Source organism: Trachymyrmex septentrionalis, unplaced genomic scaffold (genome assembly GCF_001594115.1).
Source record: "Trachymyrmex septentrionalis isolate Tsep2-gDNA-1 unplaced genomic scaffold, Tsep1.0 scaffold19, whole genome shotgun sequence".
Taxonomy (NCBI): domain Eukaryota; kingdom Metazoa; phylum Arthropoda; class Insecta; order Hymenoptera; family Formicidae; genus Trachymyrmex; species Trachymyrmex septentrionalis.
This window is the reverse complement of record NW_017305071.1, coordinates 565,159-586,737: the sequence shown is the minus strand read 5'-3', so window position 1 is coordinate 586,737 and position 21,579 is coordinate 565,159. Positions and strand designations below refer to the sequence as shown.

Below are 21,579 nucleotides of genomic sequence, written 5' to 3'. Positions count from 1 at the left end.
ATATATATATATATGAATTTTTCTAGATTTAAAAATAGAAAATCTCTATTTTACGATTTAATGTAAAATGTTCCTTCTAATGTAAAGCTAGATAAATAATTATGACACGTAAAAAATTTAAAAATAGATCATTTCTATTTTTAAATTTAAATTTCTTCCGATGCGAAAGTGGAAGTTTTTTATTTTAGCATTTAAGAGCTTCTTTCAATATATTAAATGGAAGATTTCTATTTTGAGAATTTAGAGTCTTTTTTTTTTTGTTTTCATGTCGAAATATAGAGAAGCATTTTCGTCTCAGAAATCTTCTTTGGTATAAGAGTAGAAATTGTCGGGGCTTGCTGTTTTAAAGGCGTTAACAGGTCTTTTGATGTTTGCCGCGGCAGCGTTTTACATTGTAGATCGTTTGCTTGGATTTCAGCACCCGATACAGCAGATACCGCAAAATAATCTTCAACAAAATAACGCTCAGAGTCTGCAGCGGGACAATATGCCGAGAGGAAAAGATTCGAAGCCAAGAGGACGGATGACAGCGTACGCGTTCTTCGTCCAGACATGTCGTCAGGAACATAAAAAGAAGCATCCCGAAGAAAAGATCGTCTTCCGGGAATTCTCCAAAAAGTGTGCAATGAGGTGGAAGGTGAGACTCTCTCTTAGAATTATTCCCTACAGTTCATTATGCAAATTGAATTTTTATAGATATAATGTTATAAATATGTTTTATAGAAATAAGTAATTTTGATATTAACATCTTATTCTATATAATGCAAATAAATTCGAAATATAGATTAATAGATCTATTTGCTAAATGCTAGGATCAAGAGAAATGTAAGAACTAACTTAGGAATGATACTTGGATTTCCTTGTATGTTGTGGTTTCACAGCCCGAGGTGCGAGCAAGAGAGTGGGATACGTAATGTTCTTCTGTCTAAAGGTCTGCGGATTCGCGAGAGCTACTTTGATCTTGGCCTCTGAATAAATATGTAGTGCTCGGTAAACGGCCAGTATAGTATTTAAGCGCGTAGTTACGAACCGACACGTCTCGCCTCGTTAAACCGTCAATCTTCATCTTGTTTAGCGGAATCGAGATTATTGATAAAGAAAATTTAACCGATACATGCAAAAATCCTTCGCATCGTGACGTTGTCATTAAAGAATGAGTCTTTTAAAGTATTCATTATCCCGCATGCACGCGACTGTAGACGACAGAATATGCTGGACCGGTCTAGAAACACTTATTTTCTCAATAATTGAACATTTATCGCACGTGGCTCGATCTGTGACACCAACTAAAAACGCTAACGCTACATTGGCGGAATACCGCATGTGTCGTAGACTATGTCGGACATCGAGAAGAAACGTTTCCACGAAATGGCAGAGAAAGATAAGAAGAGATACGACACGGAGATGCAGAATTATACGCCGCCTAAGGGAGAAAATAAGGGCAGGGGCAAGAAACGTAAACACATTAAGGATCACAATGCTCCCAAGAGATCGCTGTAAGCCCTCATGTTTTTACATAATGTATTTCGAGCTCGAGGAAAAAAATTCGTTGATTAATATTTAAATATACAACGAGAAAAATAAACTTTAAAATTTAAATGGAAATAAAAATTTACCCTTTTTTTTTAAGCTTTTACTCGCATTTTAGAGAAATTTATGATCCGTTTCCTGCAACTTTTAAATTATTTTTTAATATAAAGTTATAATTATTTTTCTGAGAATTAAATTTACAGCAATTTCTCAAAACTAAATTCAAATTTAGATCATTTCCGAATTATACATTATGATTTTTTTCAGTTTCTACAAAAAGGCTAGCTTAATATATTATCGTATTACGATACCCTTTTAATAGCAGTAGATATATTTCATGATTAATTTCATCAGGTCTGCTTTCTTCTGGTTCTGCAACGATGAACGTGGTAAGGTCAAAATGCTGAATCCTGAATATGGTGTAGGTGATATAGCTAAGGAATTAGGCAAGAAATGGTCGGACGCAGATCCCGAAACCAAATCCAAATACGAGGCTATGGCAGAAAAGGATAAAGCTCGATATGAAAGGGTAACGTATTGAAATTTTATCAATCTTATGCTTTTAACCACTAAAGACCCCTAACCTTGTACTGTAACCATGTAAAATCAGAAACTAAAAGTAATAGGTTTTCCTATATACGTCTTCTGTATATGTCGGAATATATTAATATATCTTTTGGCACAATTCAAATCGATTTTATTAAATGGATTTATAAGATAAATCCAAATATTTTTGAAATAAATGTGAGACCTTTTCCTCTCGCAGGAAATGACCGCGTACAAAAAGAAAATGCAAAATGACGGAGCCCCAATGGTAGGAGGTGCGCAGGCGAACCAAACTACAATAAAAAGCGACAGCGAAGAAGAATGGAAGGAAGACGACGAATAGCGGATGCACGTCGAAATTTCTTCATCTATCACCCCGTGTCCTTCATCCTGAAAGCATACCTCACCTACTGTACGTACCATTGACCTTAGCGTGAGCGTACTTACACCACCATCACTAGGAGAACAAAGCAACTAACCACCAAGCAACCTACCAATCAACCAAGCTCTTCAACAATCCCCACCAACCAACCTCCTAATTCTTTCCCCGATTATTTACGATAATGATAAAGTAATCCGCGCTAATTATGGTAATTATTTTAAAAGGAAAAACTGGTATGCATGAGTGGTGCGCGAGCATGAGCGAGCGAGGATCATTGTGTGAGTGAACATTTGTACTTTAACATATTGATAGTAACGATGATGTAAAGCGGCTAGTAGGATAGCAGAAGATAATAAAGAAAAAAGAAATCAGAATCATGAATTAAAAACAAAAACGGAAGAGATAAGACAAGGCCCATACTTTCTCTATCCGGATGGAAGGCGCAGGGGCTCAATCATTGTTGACTTTTTGCTCCGTCGACGCTATAATTATGAGCTATGTAGCTTAGTTTACTAATGACGAAACGCCACGATAATGACGGCCTCGTTAGCACGAGGATCGGAGATAGTTGTAATTCTTTTTATGTGTCCTTTTGGATTTTTTCCGATATGCAAAAATCATGCTTTTTCGATTGTCTTTTTCACACATTGCCATTGGCACGGAAGAGATCACTGTTTTAGATCCTCGTTCTTGAGAGAGGCAAGTTATATTGCGTGTCGTTGCAAAATTAATATACTATACCACGCCTGTCCAATTTAAACTCCAGAGTCAAAACGCAAAGCCATCGACGTAAAAAAATTCAATGTAAGATTTTAGGAAAGGACTTGTAATAAATTGTTAAGCGTCACTTAAATGCGTATCAACTTTACAGTCCCCGAAATCTTACCCACATTGAATTTTTTTGCGTCGATGGCTTTGCGTTTTAGTTCCGGAGTTCAGATTGGACAAGCATGTACTATACTTTTGGGGATCTTTCTCTTAGTTCATTTCAATTCCAGTTCAGTTCAATTCTGTTCACTTGTTGCCAGCGTCGTTATGGCATGAACACGTATACATACACGTGCGCGCGCGCGCGCGCGCACACACACACACACACAACACACACACACACACACAACACACACACACACACACACACAGCATGTGCAGACAATTGTTGTATATCCTTGTACAGAAAGCTTCATTTTTTCTTTCGTATATTTTTAGCAAATCGATCATGTTGAGCGCGCGTGATGGGGCATGGGGCCGCTTTACGCATATTTGCGAATATATAATTGATTTTATCAAGATACACACATGTCTCTTGTAGTAGCTGTAAGTACGTTTAGAATTAAGTATACGTGTATCTTAACGCAGACTTGAATTTTCCGGCGACTCTCTACGTCTTTTTTAGCGTACGATGTAATTTTTTCGATATTACACGGCGGTGTTACAAGCCACGAGCCACCATGTGATTGAGCCTTAATTACGTAGCCGATAAACGATGCGAATCGAGAAACTGTGTGCGAGAGAGAAAGAGAATGCATGTGTATGTAGCTCGCAGCTTCTCTATTAGATCGTTGCATATGAGATGTCACCTTTTGAAAAAGTGAAACTCTTCTTAATAATCAGAATCATGTATATTTACAATTCTTATACGCGAGCATAATACAATACGACCATAATTATTGCTTTTTCAAACTGTGGAAATACATGAACAAATTGAGAAATTTATCATATTTTTCTATTTTAAAGATATTTCAATTGGACATTAATAATATTGATATTGTTAATGTGTTACAATTACCATTATCTTTAATTCTATCATTATTTTATTATAATTATATGATTTCTATATTGGTTTTTGATAAAATAAGAATTAATTATAAGAATAATTTAGAAATGATTTATTGTAGACTACATACTTAGAACGAATCGTGTGAAAAAACATGAATAAGTGTATACAAAATTTAACGTCCGGAATATATAAAACTGGAAATATATATATATATATTTTTTTTTATATCTTTTTATCTTTAAGTTTCCTGTATTTTCGGTTACGATTTTGTGAACGTTTTTATTGATCGTCTTTAATAATTATTAAGGAATGTTGAATTGAGTTTTTTCAATTCTCTTACAATTTATATGCATCTTATGCTTGTTCAGAAATTAAAAATGCATTGATGTATATATAAAATCGACATTTCATGTGCAGGGACCTAATATTAAATCAAAATTAGTAGCATGATATTCTTGTGGAGCAGCGGTATCCCTGCGCCAAGTTCTAATGCTTGTTTATCAAAAACGACGAACTATTGTATTCACGAAAACAAAATTCCATTTTTTATCGTAGACATTCGCGCTGTTTCGAGGCTGCCGGCGGCCTGCAACCAACAAAATTTTGTCTCTTGTCCGATAAATTCGACCGCAACTCCACGTCCGTTCTAACGTTTATTTATTAACTTTAAATTTGACTGATAATACCAGCAGAATTATGTTTATTTCTTTGTTTTTCTTTAAGGCTACAGTCGCAGGAGCGTTAAAATAAAGTAACGGATGATACGACGAATAATGTTCATCATAATATAATATTGAAATTGACGCGCGACTCTCGTGCGATCGTAGTCTTATAGCGAATTCGGCAGACCGCACTAGTGAGCACTGAATGCTTAAATAACTTTTTCAGTTAATGCGTTGCCACGCATTCGGTTTGTGCGCACTGTCTCGGTGCGTTAAGATTGTCATATTCATATTATCATGGCAAATAAAAACTGAGCCCAATATAGTGCTGAAATTATATTCGGATCAACCGAATGAACTGAACGAGTTCAAAAAATATTGCACTGACGTGCAAATATTTCTAACAAGTGCAATTTGGCATAGCACTAAAGTGGTTTTGCACTCGCACCATATCAGGGCAGCATTAGAGCGGAGTCAGTGCCGAATTGGCTATTAATGTACCGTAAAAGATATTCTGTACTTTCTTCTTCGTTTGACCTTTTCTCTCTCTTTCTCTCTCTGTTTTTTTTTTCTTCTTAGCCCAACACTGAAGTGGTCCCTGCCCCTTGCCATCGCCATTCTCCCTCTCACATTCGTTTTTAACTCACTGGAAAAAAAAAAAATAAAAAGTAGTAAAAGGGTAATACGTTCAAATCTCTCGTCTCGAGACTCATGTGAATGATATAATAACCGCCGTTTCCTTCGTTAAATCATATTCCCGGGAGTGATCGGATTAATAGGAGATAAGCTCCCCGCGAAGAAAAGGCGTTTTCTCTGTCTTGTACTGCCTCGAGTCATCTGGTGTACAGCAGGCTGTATTATAATAAATTATTGTGGTTTCTTGTAATATTAACATTCCTAGATCCTATAGCGTGTACAGTGATTCTAATCGTATTCGGGATTAGAGAGGGGACTGAGAGAGGAGTCGAGTAACCGATAATAAGTGAAAAGAACGATGAAAAGAAAAACAGAAATAGGATTTCACTAGTTTCTTCTTCTTCTCTTCGTCGTTGAATGATGCCGAGATGAATATACATATGAACATGTAAAAATATATGTGTTTATATGTACATTTACACTCGTGTGTTTCTATATAAATTTTTAGAGGCTTTCTTATGATTGAGATTTGACACACTTGCACCCTGGATACACATATATTTGACAGCGGATTGGAAAATTTATCGTCACTTTTCTCAAGGACGTTTAAAAATCTCTCTTCGTCTCTCCCCCGCCTCCCGTTCCCTTTCCCTCCCCTCCCCGGAGCACATTGTCTCGACGTAAAATGAAAAAAAAAAAGAAAAAAAAAAGATGGCAAAAGATACGGATTTTAACAATTGATGAGCAAAACGTGCGAAAAAAAAACCTGTTTTTTAGAGGGAGTTAGAGAACGCGGATAACAAACGACTGTAAAATATCAAATTGTAATATTTTAATACTGATTTGCAGATGTGCATAATTTTAACGTATAGCTGGTTATAAAAGAGAACGAAAAAAAAGTGAGCGGATTGTAACTGATACTGAAATTGTGTGAGACGCGGTATCCGTTCCATGGAGAGAACGGTCGGACGAATAAAGGGGGGGAAAAAAGGAAAAAAAGAAGAAAAAAAGATGCGGAAATATTTCGAAAAAGGATCATGACATGAATTTCCTGTGTTATATTGCTAGGGGAATTATGATAGTTACACGAGAAGAAATGTTTGTTTTGTATATCTCTTAGGGATAAATAAACTTTTAACTGGATACATCTCTCTCTCTCTCTCTCTCTCTCTCTCTCGACGACGGCTCTTCTTCCTTCTGGCGACTCCATTTTCCAAAGCTGTGCAATCGAACGAATTCAATTAAGGAAATACATATATATTTTCACTATTCGTTTTTATCTTGCCGAAATTGAAAGTACATCAGAAATGACAAATTTTCAACGTGCCGAGGATTCGAGAACCAGAGAAAAAAAATTTTCAGAGAAAAATTTCTCTTATATTTGTATTCGAAGATAATTAAAAATAAATTAATTTTTTGCGACATGTAAATCGGCTTAAATTGAAATTGGACGATATGAATTTGATAAATTTTTGTACCTTCTCTTTGAGTATTTAAGCGGATTCCACATAAATAATCATAATATAAATTTTATAATTTTAATATAAATGCAATCAGCTCTGCAATATTCGTTTTACATTTACCGTGGAAAAAAAAAATAATCACTTTTATTGTGAAAAAAAATTTTCAAAAAATTAATGTGGATATTTGTGAAAGATGTCTATACATGCAGAATTTTACACGATGTATCCTTATTATTTGGATTATTTAATTAATTCTAATCCAGTCTAAAATAATTATGTACTATATTTTAATATCGCGATACGCGATATTAATTACAATGACTTGGTAATTTTTATTTATAGCTTCACACATTCGGCAAAATACTTTTTTCTTCGAGGCATCTTTACATTTTCATATACAAAACAAAAAAAATAAGAAAATCAACCGTGTTTTACAATTTTCTGTATAATGAAATAAATAATAATAAATTCTGTATAATAAAATGTAGGCGGACGATTCCTTGACGTCCACGCAAGATGTAAAACATATTTTATGCGATAAAAGCAAAATGTACATACAATTGTGTACAGCAATTTTGCGAGTGATTTTCTAATAAAGGTTATGTAGACATATATTGTACATATATATGTGTGCTAAAAGGAAAATGCAGTCAATAAATGCAAGTCTAGTTCGTTGCACTCTCTAGTATTTTCCGCATTTAAAATGAAATCGATATATAAATTCAGGTGCCGGAGAAAAGAAGAGCAAAAGATCCGAGTGTAGAAAGTGCGGACACGACAAACAGCTCACCGTGTAGATGCGCCTTTAAGGTTTGTTCGCTTAAAATTCCAAAAATATTTGCATTTAAAGCGAAATAAATAATATATCTAGGCATTGAAAAGAAAACGAAGATGCTTAGTGCAAATTTTTGCGCCGCGAACCGTCAAATCGTTCGGCGACAAAAAAGACCACGTGATCAAAACTGACGCTTGGTATTCGTCAATTTTGATCACGTGATTCTATTTGCCGCTGAAACGGCCGATTTGAGTGGCTTATGAAAATGCACTTTTAGCGAATACGTTTCGCGCCACCTATCGGCGCGACATCGAGCTATCATCGCATCGAACGGCTCACCGGGAGTTCGTTTCGCCGTTCTAGATACACATCACCTTTTTGTTGCGTGCTTTTTTGACAGTTACAAGGGGTATATACATTTGAAAATCCGACGCGAGGGATTTAATGGCCGCATGAAAGAGTCGTGAAAGCGGTCGTCCGGCTTGCGCTCGGTGTTGGACCTCTCGTTTTGACGCGCGTTCGTCAGGACGTCGCGCGTTTTGGTCTTCTATCCGTCGACTTCGATGCCGTTACTCTACTACTAGATAAGCACGACGACGAGGGACCGTCCGTCGAATCGCGGTGTCGACATTCGGCGCCGAGGCTCGAACTCCTTTCTCGGCTGTTTCGCCAGTGACGATACTCGCCGACAGGTATTCTGAAGTATCTTTTAATCGTCTCTGACTCTGATTTCAAATATCCTTTCGTCAAAGTAACATCACATTAATATACAGGATCTACTTACTACATGTTATATCAGTAAAGTATTGATAATTCATATATGTAAATATACAATTTTACAATAAATAGATTTGATACTTCAATTGTAATGCATAATCATTTCTCTAGCAAATAATCAAATGCGTGAGTATTAAAGAGAGAGTCAATTTTATATGATGTTACTCTTGTCCTCAAATTGTCAACTTAATTTCGGAAAGAGTTTATAAAGAATCCTTGTTAAATTTGCTACTTGAGATTCTTTATGAAATCTGATTGTTTAATTCAATGTCATTTTTTTATGCATCATAATTGAAGTGTGTGTCAAATCTATTTATTGCAAAATTGTATATTTGTATGTTTATTTTGAATTGTCAATACTTTATTGTATATAAAAGGAAATATGTATAAATATATTCTTTATATTAGTATGTTATGAGGAAAGGGATATTCCAAATGAATCATTCTTTCAGGATAATCAATCATGGAGCAGGACACAGAGTACATGAAATTGCCTCTGGAGGAGCGCTGTGCGCACAAGGTACTTACCACATTTAAATGCATTTGTACTACTTTTTGCTATTTCAGAAATTTTTGTTATTTGTCACTGCACTGAAACTTTCTATCTTGCTTTCACCAAACTTTGTATATATTGTATTTATTTGATTTTAAACAACAAGTACTAATTCAGTAACAAAAGACAGAATTTAGATTTGCAGTTTTATTAGTTTTAATTATTTTAATGAACTTATTACAAACTTGTGATAATTGTAATTAACAATTTATGATTTTTAATGTGTATATAAATGCATAAAAAGTTTTTATTTAAGGACAATGTTACTGTATACTGTACTAGTGTTAAATATTTTACTCACAATGATGTAATATCCTTAGAGTAGGGTGAACGTTAAATTAAATAAGTAATATTCTTTATATGATATTGCAGTCTTGGCGAGCACGTTTGCATGGATATGAAGAGTGTGTGAAGACATTCCAGTGCATCGACGATGAGAAGTCGCCAGAATGGAACAAGTACATAGGTTTCATCAAGAAATTCGTGCTGGATAGTAACGCGGCTGCGCAAGAGAAGGGACTGGAAGCAACTCTGGCTTTCATCGAGAATGCTGCAGTTGCTGGCAAGATAGTTATTGAGGTGATGAATGGTATCGTGTCCAAATGTATCGCTGCACCTAAAGCCAAGACGAAGGAACTAGCTGTACAGATTACTCTGATGTATATTGAGATTGAAAAGCACGAGGCAGTACAGGAAGAGCTGCTAAAGGGCACCGAGGCGAAGAATCCGAAGATCGTTTCGGCGTGCATTGCTACCTTGACGCTGGCGCTCAAGGAATTTGGACCCAAAGTAATTAATATAAAGCCACTAATGAAAAAGATAGCGAACTTCCTGGAAGATAGGGATAAGATGGTACGGGAGGAAGGCAAAGCCATGGTAGTGGAAATGTATCGATGGGTAGGCGATCGCTTGAAGCAGCAGTTGAACACATTGAAACCGGTGCACATTACAGAGCTTGAGGCAGAGTTTAGTAATCTTGGCGATGAGAAGGTGGTACCTACGCGCTATCTACGCTCCCAAAAGCCAAAAAAAATGGGCAATAGTAGCGATTCAGCAGCGGTAAGCGATAATGGCGAGGATGACAATGAAGATGCAGATGGTGCTTCGATTCCGGACGTCGATCCGTACGAGCTAATGACGCCTGTAGACATCCTATCAAAGCTACCGAAGGACTTCTATGAGAAAATTGAGGCGAAGAAGTGGCAGGAGCGAAAGGAAGCGCTGGAGGCGCTTGAAGCGCTTGTTAAAAATACAAAACTAGAGAACGGAGACTACGGTGACGTAGTGAAGTCCTTGAAGAAAATTATCTCGAAGGATACCAATGTGCTAGTAGTCACGCTAGCGGGGAAGTGTCTGGCTGGTCTAGCTGCAGGTTTAAAGAAACGATTTCAACCTTATGCCGCCGCTTGTTTGCCTGCCATTCTGGAAAAGTTTCGCGAAAAGAAGCAGACAGTGGTACAGGTATTACGGGAGGCTGCTGATGCCATTTACCAGAGCATGAGCATCGATCTCATTCTCGAAGACTCTCTAGCTGCTTTGGAGAACAAAAACCCGGCCGTGAAAGCCGAGACAGCTGCGTACCTGGCCCGATGTTTCACACATACACCACCTGCGAATCTCAACAAGAAGCTACTTAAATCTTATACCGGCATGTTGCTGAAGACGCTCAACGAGCCGGATCCAACAGTACGCGATAATTCGGCGGAAGCGCTTGGCACGGCGATGAAACTGATTGGCGAGAAATCAATGATGCCATTCCTAACAGATATTGATAATCTGAAAATGACGAAGATCAAAGAGTGTGCCGATAAGGCAGTAATAGTCGTTAAAGTAAAACAGGAGCGACCCAACACCGCTCCGGCCAAAATAGAATCGCAACGGACGAATAAGGCGAACAAAGAGAATTTGAAGAACAGCAAATCGAGTTCTGCGAAGAGACCGAATACTGGTATTGCGATCGGAAAGAAATCAGCAATAAAGAAACCCGGCAGTGCCTCGTCACTCACGAATCTGGCACCAAAGAAAGCGGTACAGATGGAGAGGAATTACAGTCCAGAAGAGATCGAGGAGATGGCGGCACAGCTTTTGCCAGCCGAAATAATCACCGGTCTTGTAGATAGCAATTGGAAAACGCGTCTATCGGCGGTTACGCAATTGTCAGATACCATCAAGACAATGAATTCGGCGGAGGTGCCAACCCAGGTGATCGTACGAACTTTGGCGAAGAAGCCTGGCTTTAAGGATACAAATTTCCAAGTAAGGATAGGATTGAGATTATATAATATTATTCGATATTAATAATAAATTTGATTTACATATTTTAATTTAGAGTTGAGACTTTTAACTTTCATTTTAATTATAAAAAACAAAAATATTTGTATAGTGTATGAAATCTAATTTAATTTCTGCTTTAAGGTGTTGAAACTACGCATAGAGATTGTAAAATATCTGGCGGAAAATCATCCCTTCACAGCCACCGTGGCCGAGTATTGCCTCATGGACATTGCAGAAAAACTTGCAGACGCGAAGAATAGTTCGATCGCCATCGAAACTTTGTTAACGATTGCTGAGGCTACAAGTTTTGAATATATAGCGGACGAGGTAGTGGCGTTTGCATTCAATCAGAAGAACCCTAAAGTACAGCAGGAGACACTGTTGTGGTTGTGTCGGGGAATCACGGAGTTCGGTTTGTATTATTTTTATTTACTTGCTATAATATTAATTGTAAATAAATAAAATATACACAGAAAATATCAATATTTTTAATTTGTCCAAATATCTTAGGTTGTGGTCTTAACATCAAGTCCATCATTGAGAACATCAAGAAGGCAGTAGCGGCTACGAATCCCAGTGTGCGCACAGCTGCTGTAACTTTGCTGGGCACTTTGTATCTTTACATGGGCAAACCGTTATTGACATACTTTGACAATGAAAAACTTGCACTACGACAACAAATCGAGCAAGAATGCGAGAAGCGTAACGGCGAAACGCCACCGGCACCTATTCGCGGCGCCAAGGCCAGAAAGGCCAACACTATGAAAATCGAGGATGAAGAGGAGGACGTGGAAGAGTCATCAGAGAAGAAAGCAGACGGCAGCGAACCGGATCTCAATGAATTAATTCCTCGCGTTGACATCAACGCGCAAATTACCGAAGCGTTGCTAGCCGAATTGGCCGATAAGAACTGGAAAGTGCGTAACGAAGCGTTGCAGAAGGTGAACACCTTGCTTAGCGAAGCCAGATTTATTAAACCGACTGTCGGCGATTTGCCGCAGGGATTGGCTCTTCGTCTCGTGGATAGCAATAGCAAGATTGCACAAGCAGCTCTAGGTCAGTAATTTATGTTAACTTAGCCATTATTTATTATTAATTGAATAATTAATGTATATACATATTAATGAAATAATCGCAATTATTGATAATTATCATTGAAATTAATTATTCATAAATGGGTTTTGTAATTTATAATTAATATCATTGAACTGCTTTTCTCTATATATACATATGTATGTGTGGTAGAAAATTGTTTAAATTAAACTAATTATAATCTAGAAAAAAATATCTTGCTACTATACTGCTAAATATAATTTAGCAGTAAATTATTATTTAGCAGTATATAGTTCGATAGTATATAGCTCGATAGTTCTTAAAATTTTATTTTTTAATTGCAATCAATAATCAATAGTTTTATTACATTTTGTCCAAATATATTCTAGGTATATGCGAAACGTTGGCGACGGCTATTGGATCACCAGTGAAGCAGCACGTTCGTGCTCTGTTTCCCGGATTTTTGCAATGTCTAGGTGACAGTAAAAATTGGATTAGAGTAGCTGCGACTTCCTGTATCAATACATGGGGAGATCAGTGCGGCTATAAAGAATTCTTTGACGGCGAGATAATAGGCGATGCATTGAAGGCAGGTTCGCCGATGTTACGATCTGAACTATGGAGTTGGCTGGCACAGAAATTGCCCTCGATCCCGGTGAAACAGATTCCCAAGGAAGAGCTTTTCGTGTGCCTTCCTTATTTATATGCTAATCTAGAGGATCGTAACTCGGACGTACGAAAGAACGCTCAGGAAGCTGTTCTCGGCTTCATGATTCATCTCTCTTACGAAGCGATGGTTAGAAATACCGAAAAATTGAAGGTATTTGTGTGAATTACAGAATATTTCTTATATATAGATTTTTTAATGATTTGTATAAGTAAAATTTAATAATTTTACTTGTCTATCATTAATTAATTTAACATAATGAATAATATTGCTTATGATGATAAAATATATTGCAATTTGAAATTATATAATTTTTGCAGCCCGGATCGAGAACAGTGGTAATTGCTGCATTGGACAAAGCTCGTCCTAGTTTACCCATAAAGCCTCTTCCTAAGAAAGAACCGTCAGATGACAATATCCAGAAGAATGGCGCGAAGGGTGCAAAAGTAGTAAAAGCTGTTAAATCGGTAATAAAATTAAATATACATACATGGTCTGATGAATTAAATTTGTGTGAATTAATATTCTCTCTCCTCTCTCTTTCTTTCTCTCTCTTTCTCTCATAAAAATTTAATTCTATTAAAATATTTTTATAATGACTTTTTTCTGTTTTTCGATGTATCGTTAATCGTACATTGTTCCAGAAGGGCGCTTCATCCAAACCGGGCAGCGCTCGCAAAAAAGATGATGACGTTGATACCAGTCCTCTGTTGGTGGTCAACAACCTGAAACATCAACGTGTGATTGACGAACAGAAATTGAAAGTGCTCAAATGGAATTTTACTGCACCCAGAGAAGAGTTTGTTGAGCTTTTGAAAGATCTTATGACCACTGCAAACGTCAATAAGACTTTGAGAGCAAACATGTTTCATTCCGATTTTCGATATCATCTCAAGGCTATCGAAGCACTCACCGAGGTAAGTATATGTATGAATCAAAACATGTATAGGAAAAAAATCAATACTTAATATTCTTTCTCCTTGATAAACTTTACTAACGTTAATTTAATTGTATTATATATTATAAATAAATCATTTATATTAAATTACATAAATTGGTGGCATTTCAAAAATTAATAAAATTTTGGAAAATATTTTTTATCTTAATAATGTTTATAAAATATATATATGTTTAATATACAATATCGATTCTTGTTTATATTATTTTTATCAGGATCTTCCTGGAAATAGTAAAGCATTAGTGTCTAACCTGGATCTCATTCTCAAATGGTTGACATTGCGATTTTTCGACACTAATCCGTCGGTACTTTTGAAAGGATTGGATTACTTACAATTGGTCTTTAATATGTTAACTGAAGACCAATATCACATGTTGGAAACTGAAGCAGCGTCATTTATCCCTTATCTCATTATCAAAGTATGTCATCAATTTTGTATTATTCCTCTTTTTTTCTTTTTTTTTTACCTATAACATTATATATGCCATATTAATCAATAGATAGGCGACCCAAAGGATGCTGTGCGTAATGGTGTGCGAGCTTTATTCAAGCAAATAGCTCTTGTATATCCTGTGAGCAAATTATTCTCATATGTAATGGAGGGCTTAAAGTCAAAGAATGCTCGACAGCGAACAGGTAGACGATCTGATTCTCCATATTTATATAAAATGTTATGAAAATAATATGTAAACGTGTTAAATGAAAAACGTGTTGGCGCTTGCAGAATGCTTGGATCAATTAGGATCGCTAATTGAGAATTATGGAGTTTCTGTTTGTCAACCCACCCCATCTGCGGCATTGAAGGAAGTTGCGAAGCAGATAGCAGATCGTGACAATTCCGTTCGTAATGCCGCGCTGAACTGCATCGTTCAGGCCTACTTCCTTCAAGGGGAACGTATATTCAAGCTCATTGGCCAGGTAAGCAAGTTAAATTAATTAATACCATTAATACAAGAAAAGGAAATATAAGTCAATTATATTTTTTGCTGTATACAGATATCGGAGAAAGATAAGTCTCTGTTGGACGAAAGAATCAAGAGAGCTGCAAAGAATAGACCCATAAAATCTGCATCCACTACTAGACTCTCTACGCCAGCGATTGCAACCACCAGTCCGGTGACGGATGACATGGAGGCGGATTACGAAGAGGAGCAGGAAGAGATTGCCGAGCCAATGGAGGCAGTACCAGAGCTGTGAGTTATTTTTACATGTGATATTACGAAATTTTTATCGTGCTAATTGTTTGACAGAATAATAATCTTTTTTAACCATGTTTTTATTTTTTCTATAATATTTTCTTATGGAATTTTTTTCTAATATTTTTTTTATCTCCAAGTAATTCATGTTCGCACGTCCTTCGCTTTTAACATATCCGCAGGGCATGTGTCACAAGCACTACACACAATAATGAGGATGAGCAAGTGCCTTCTGAGTCTTCTTCAAAATCGGACCAGGAAAATATCAGCAATCATGAAACTGATACACAAAATCATCTTTCCAATCGAGATGATTCGAAAACGTTTGTTACTTCTTTTGTTGATTTACACAACTTTGTGACGCGCTCTAATGACATGGTGCTGGGAAATATCGCGGAATGTCATCGTGCATCCTGCGTGCAATATCTCGTCTATTGTCGAATATATTGTCATTTATATATCTGTTTCTTTCAGTTCCATTTTCTACGTTTTAATTTGCTTTCTCTTTTCTCTTCTTTAATATGCTTGAATGTGTCATCTGTTTCGTTTCAGAAACAGAAAATGCAAAAGGAATCTACAGATTTAATTAGCAATGAAATAATAAATAATACTTAATAGCATGATAATCTATTTACATTAACGTAAATTGAAAATATTTTTTACTTTTTAGATTGCTGTAATATTTGATATCTTTAATCAACTACAATTTGTATTCAAGTAGTAGTGTATTTGATCTGATTTGTGATGTGTGTTTATTCCTTCAAATTTCAAAAATTCTGTCGACATCTATATACAATGCATTTATTTTCTAGAAATTCTCCTACATCGATGCAACCAAAGATTCCTTCGGGTCCCTTCGGATTAGACATGGAATTTCTGCAGAGAATTGAATTGAGTGCCCCAGTGAAATATCGTAATCCGATATTAGCGGAACCCAGCTTGTCAGATTTGAACGAGCCTCCAGTTAATGTGTTGAACCCACCCAAAACACAGTAAGTTAAGCTTAATAAAATAATGAATTATTAATATAATTAAACTATGCACAACAACTATGGCACAAACCAAATAATTTATTTTATTTAAATTATTAATGTTTATTATTGTAATTTATTAGGTATTAATAAATTTTTGATTTTCTACTTTTCAGAATGATACCAATTTCGCCACCGAAATTATTAGTGTCAAAATTATCGTCCGCTGTATCTCCTACTACTGCTAGCAGTAAAGATGAGACACTCGAACGTAACATTTTGTCTATGGCCAGTATGGATTTACCCACTGCAATACAGTCCATGAATGCAATAGAAAACGTTTGTATTTACTTTTTTGTTCGAATATATTAAAAATATACAAATATTAAAAAATTTTTTTTAATACGTAGCTTTTAATTATCGTGATTTCATCCAAATTCTTGGCGTGGAGGTATAATTAAAATTATCAACTTTTTAAGAATTTTTTTTCTGTGGAAGAAATCGATTAAAGAAACTTTTTAAAAATGCAAAATTTTATATTTTGAATGCCTGTATAATATGTGCATATATATTAGTTTTCTTTTATTACAGTTATTAAAGTCTCATCAAGCGGTCAGCTTGCAATCCAGGGAGGATAAATTCATTGGATCGATAAACATGCAACTGAAATTATTACAAACGTATCCATTACGACAAGAAAATGCAGATGTGTCGAGGGGTTTCAGAAACACATTTCTGGTTATACTCGTGGTGAGTGCAATTGCTTCACGATCATATTATTTTATAGATTATATATTTCAATAAGAGATTTAATATACATTAAAAATATATAAAGTTTAATTTTTGATAAAAAGACATATGTCTGTCAAAATATTTTTTTAAAGGGATTTAATAAGAAATTTAAATTAGAGACTTTCATAAAAAATTTAATTTTAATCAGCTGTTTCAAAAACTTTTGTTTTAGTTTTATGACACTGGATTTCTTGGAAAAAATGTTCCTTTCATACATTTAAAAGAATTAGTAGATCAGATGATAAGTTTGTTGGCCGAAAACAAGTTGGAACATTTGCATCAGGCTGGAGCGTATTACAGGGTGATCAATAACATCATGGTGAAAATTATTGACAATTCTAATCACACCACCATCATATGGTATGATTTATGAGACAATAACATATTTATTATTTATTTTAATTTTTTTGTACTTTATTTATTATGTTTGTTTATAGTGTATTAATCAAACTGCTTCATTCCTGTGCTGAATCAAATGTTCCTTCAAAATACGAGGAATTAGTGATGAAATGTTTATGGAAAATCGTGAAAACAATGTCGAATTGGGCCGCTGATTTAGATTACGATACAATACTCTTGGAAGTGCATCGTTTTCTTAAGGTGGGGTAATTTTTTAATAATATTCTATGTATATAATGACCAATTATTTAAAGTAAGTGAGAATATATACAAGAAAGATTGCTATTGTTATATTTTGCAACTTATACGGGCTATTAAAAAGTTAAATGTTGCAATTATTTTTTTTACTGTGTCTTAAATATTTCAGTGTGATATCATTTTGTACATTCTATGTATATATATGTTCTTTTTTGTATGTAGGATTATCCTACTACGTGGTGGAAGAAACGAAAGTCCGATACTCCGCTACGAACAGTCAAGACGGTTCTTCACAGTATGACCAGGGTGAAAGGCAGTTCGATACTTAATCATTTGACGCTAATAAACAATACAAATGAATCTGAGTTGCACGCTTACTTAATAAGATTAATTGCGGTTAGTTGTGTTTTATATATATATATATAAGTACATTGATTTTCAAGTATTTAAATATAGTCATATCGCGTTGATATAAGATATTAGCACTATATACGTATTAAATTATACATATCAGAAAGTAATTAACGATATTTATCGCAATAGAGTCTTAAGCCAGATGAGATTAATGCAGCAAAAGTGACACCAAAATCGAATAATGTGGGAAGGACGCCAAAACATTTGTCCAAGTCTACTCGTCAGCAACTGGCAGAAATATTCAAGAAAATCGGATCAAAAGAACAAATGCAAGAGGTATATATTTATGTGCAACTAAAAAAGTCTTTTTTATAAATAAAACAAAAAATATTCCAGTTGTGAAAATTATTAAATATTTGCGAAAATTATTAATTTTTTTTTTTATTTATTTTGTCGTATTTTAAAATGCTTCATATTGTTCTTATACATTCTTAAGGTTTTTAATGACGTTTTTGCAATTTAAAATATACTTTTAGCCATTTGATCGTATTTTTGTAGGGCCTAGTGCAGTTATACGATTTCAAACTTCAATATCCGGAGGCTGACGTACAACCATTTCTGGTCAAATCTCATCAATTCTTCCAAGACTTCATAGAACAGGGATTAAGGGAGATCGATCAGGCGCGAAAAAATCAAACTATTTTGTCGCAAGCTAACAATCAGTACTCTATGGGTAAGTAGCGTCAGTTGAATTTTTCAATTTCGTGAGCATAAAAGAGTTGGTTAACAAAACAACTTGCTCTTTCGTCTTGTCAGTTTAATATGGATATATTTTTTCTGATAAAAATAGATAAAAATCCACGATCTTCGTTCAAACATTGAAATCCGTTTCACATGCAATGTAATCACGCACAAAATAACATTGTCTTTAATTATTTAGTCACATGTAAAATAAATGATACAGAAACCACAGAGTCTTCAGCCGCGGTTGCTGATGAGAAGGACCTCATGGATCCAATGTACAGGCTCGAGAAACTTCGAGCCCTTGAAGCACAAAGTAGAATGACCTCCTCCCAGCCGAATCCACCATGAATGATCCAGTATAAGTTTATTAATTAGGTAAGCGGGACACACGATACATATATACATGTATGTGTAAGATGATGCATATTTGTCCGACTTATTTATTCGTGTCTTTCGAAATGTTTAATCCTATGGTATTCTCCACCGCTGATTTTCCATTGAGATGAATCATTAATCGCTTTGCGTACGAATCTCCGATTTCTTCGAGACATAGTCCGATTATTTGCTCTCAGTGAATTAATTTAAATGATTTGCATAGTTAACAGAGAACTTTAGCGACCGCGAATCGTAAGAAATAGTATAGCTGCACCATCAGACACGTGCTACATCGAACATCGTAACGATCCTGCGTTCTAATTGTAGCAATGTTACATTTTATATAATGTAACGACGATGCGCGCATGCTAATAATGTTTTGTTTCTTCCACAACAGTTATGTATAGTTAATATTAATGTTACTAATTATGTAAGGTCGATCATATAATAGTACATGTATAAGTATACGAAACTTGCACGATTCGAGCGTCACTCATGTCGTAGCATAATTTAATTTTACATTGTTTAACTTAGTATTTTTTTATGCTGTTTTCTAAATAAATTTGTTCTATTTAAACTCGATTAGATTCATAATCACCATATCGTCGTTGTTTTCGCAAAACCTCCATCGCGATGAAAATAAATTTCTTGATATGACAAACGAAATGCTATGATAAAATAAATAAACCCATCTCGTACGTGATATGCGTGCTGAGCGATTTCTATGCCATTCTTAAAGAAAATTATTGGCACAGAATTCAGTGTATAGTTTTAATCGGCGAGGTACAATTAATCTAGCAGAGATATTAAAATAATTTTAGAATAATAATATATCATTCTTTAAAACATTATCTGGACTTCCGTATCATCCAATCTCCGAAAGTTGCATTTGAAAAAAAAAAAAGATACAAACGGATAGACAATATATGGACTTGATATAATCTATGTGCGCGATGTTCAATGTGATGCATTATTAATTTTAGACAGAAAACAATATAATTTTTTTGATTTTTGTCGTATAAAAAAATATTATATAATTAATAATAAAATATAAAAAAGAGGTGATTATTTATAAAAGTCTCATTTTTTAATATTCTTCAAGAGATTATATACATATCATATAATTCAAAAAAATTTGGTGCTTGTTGAGGCTTAAATATTAGACAGATATTTATTTATTATATAGATATTTTTTTCATACCAGCCTTTTTATATGAAAGATAAAGACAGGAGGTTTCGCGGAGATAACAGCGATTTATCCTATCTATTAAGACGCAAAATGTCATACTCGAGTTAGTATTTATGGATAAAAAAATAATAGTTATATCAGCATCGACACCTCGATGTTTATTATTCGATATAATAAAAAAAAAACGACGTTGAGCCGTAAGAAGCTCATAACTCAAAAACAGAATTTCATGTCTTTCAGAATAAAGAGGATATTGTCTACTTGAAATACTTTGAATACATATTCTAGTGTTGATAATTTTACTTCGAAAAATTGTCCTGTGCGATTTGATTGGTATCAATTATGAAAATAAAATTAATTTTATAAACACAGTGTTTACAGAGAGAATACTTATAGAAAATTTACACGAATTAATCAATATCGCGCGATTATTAAATTTAACTTTTTACCATAGATTAAATTATTAATTGCTGCATTATAAAACGCATATGTAAATTATGATTGACATTGCAATTTTTCTCTCTGTTTACGAAACATTGCTATAGGTACTTGTGATTAACAAAGTTTTTAAGTTACGAGATTTTTGTGGCTTGACGACGTGGAAAGCGTATTTACCTTTCTAATATTATCGATGCAGAGAAAAAAAATAACAAAGGGAACGTAGTTAATAATATATATAAAAAGGAAAAAATAGAATCTACTTTACTATCTGAAAACCTCACGACTCGAAGTTGCTGTATTTGAGAACTTACCGCTTTTCCTGAAGACTTATTCTGTAGTGTAAATAGAACTCATGTATATACATGCACTAATAAAATTATATTCGACAAAGCTGATATGTCCGACAAAATATAAATACACAATATGAATTTTTCCTTTACAACACGTCTATAATATTCGACACTATCGAGTTAGATTTCGAAGATTTCAGTTTTGATTTTTAATTTCAACATATATTAAAGCACGATATTTTATAAAAGTGTGTTCTAATTTCTCTGAAATATTTCTAATTTTTCGAGAGTAAATTTGTGAAAATGTAAAACACTGGAAATTCATATAACACGATTTTCATTCGTAACGATTCTGTATTTGTACTGTCTATTTTACAATATTTATTTATATTTCCACATCAAAAATTTCTTTTATAATATAAAATAGATTTTTCAAAATAACTTTACTGCTTTATAATTGTATGTATTTATCATTGTTTGGTGTAGAAATATTCTATTTACAACTGTATTTTTGTAGAAATTTTGTTCCATTGAAAAACGAATATTCCTTTTGTCACATTTTTTTGTTTCATCAAAT

The 21,579-nt window shown here is 34.6% G+C and overlaps 2 protein-coding genes across 4 annotated transcripts in view; both read left to right on the top strand.

Annotated features, from left to right (window-relative positions):
* Positions 1-2,864, top strand: part of LOC108746949 (high mobility group protein DSP1) — a 10,880-nt gene extending 8,016 nt beyond the window's left edge. The window contains exons 4-7 of the mRNA XM_018484088.1: positions 419-637; positions 1,333-1,496; positions 1,885-2,059; positions 2,297-2,864. Coding sequence (XP_018339590.1) covers positions 419-637; positions 1,333-1,496; positions 1,885-2,059; positions 2,297-2,419 — 681 coding nt within the window. The 3' untranslated portion in view covers positions 2,420-2,864. The remainder of the gene's footprint in view (positions 1-418; positions 638-1,332; positions 1,497-1,884; positions 2,060-2,296) is intronic.
* A 5,265-nt stretch (positions 2,865-8,129) lies between these two features.
* LOC108746899 (cytoskeleton-associated protein 5) lies at positions 8,130-20,068 on the top strand. 3 transcript variants are annotated; one of them, XM_018483984.1, is made up of 23 exons: positions 8,130-8,463; positions 9,001-9,068; positions 9,474-11,357; positions 11,517-11,787; positions 11,886-12,431; positions 12,818-13,248; positions 13,416-13,562; positions 13,740-14,012; positions 14,269-14,472; positions 14,554-14,689; positions 14,778-14,971; positions 15,050-15,246; positions 15,432-15,572; positions 16,062-16,241; positions 16,397-16,559; positions 16,812-16,970; positions 17,185-17,372; positions 17,450-17,612; positions 17,832-18,005; positions 18,153-18,299; positions 18,522-18,696; positions 18,928-19,082; positions 19,306-20,068. In XM_018483984.1, the coding sequence occupies exons 2-22, from the start codon at positions 9,012-9,014 to the stop codon at positions 19,053-19,055; spliced, it is 5,958 nt and encodes a 1,985-aa protein (XP_018339486.1). In that variant the 5' UTR covers positions 8,130-8,463; positions 9,001-9,011; the 3' UTR covers positions 19,056-19,082; positions 19,306-20,068. The 3 variants fall into 3 exon arrangements, with proteins under 3 accessions (XP_018339486.1, XP_018339485.1, XP_018339487.1); XM_018483983.1 differs by having other exon boundaries at positions 8,130-8,355; positions 18,928-20,068; XM_018483985.1 differs by lacking the exon at positions 15,432-15,572 and having other exon boundaries at positions 18,928-20,068.
* The last annotated feature ends 1,511 nt before the right edge of the window (positions 20,069-21,579 follow it).

What these genes read in the sequence shown, in the direction of transcription:
- LOC108746899 (XM_018483983.1), top strand. Translation starts at nt 9,012, where the DNA reads ATGGAGCAGGACACAGAGTACATGAAATTGCCTCTGGAGGAGCGCTGT. An exon ending in TTAAGGATACAAATTTCCAA is followed by an intron (nt 11,358 to 11,516) that starts GTAAGGATAGGA and finishes TTCTGCTTTAAG; the next exon opens with GTGTTGAAACTACGCATAGA. An exon ending in TAACAATCAGTACTCTATGG is followed by an intron (nt 18,697 to 18,927) that starts GTAAGTAGCGTC and finishes TAAATGATACAG; the next exon opens with AAACCACAGAGTCTTCAGCC.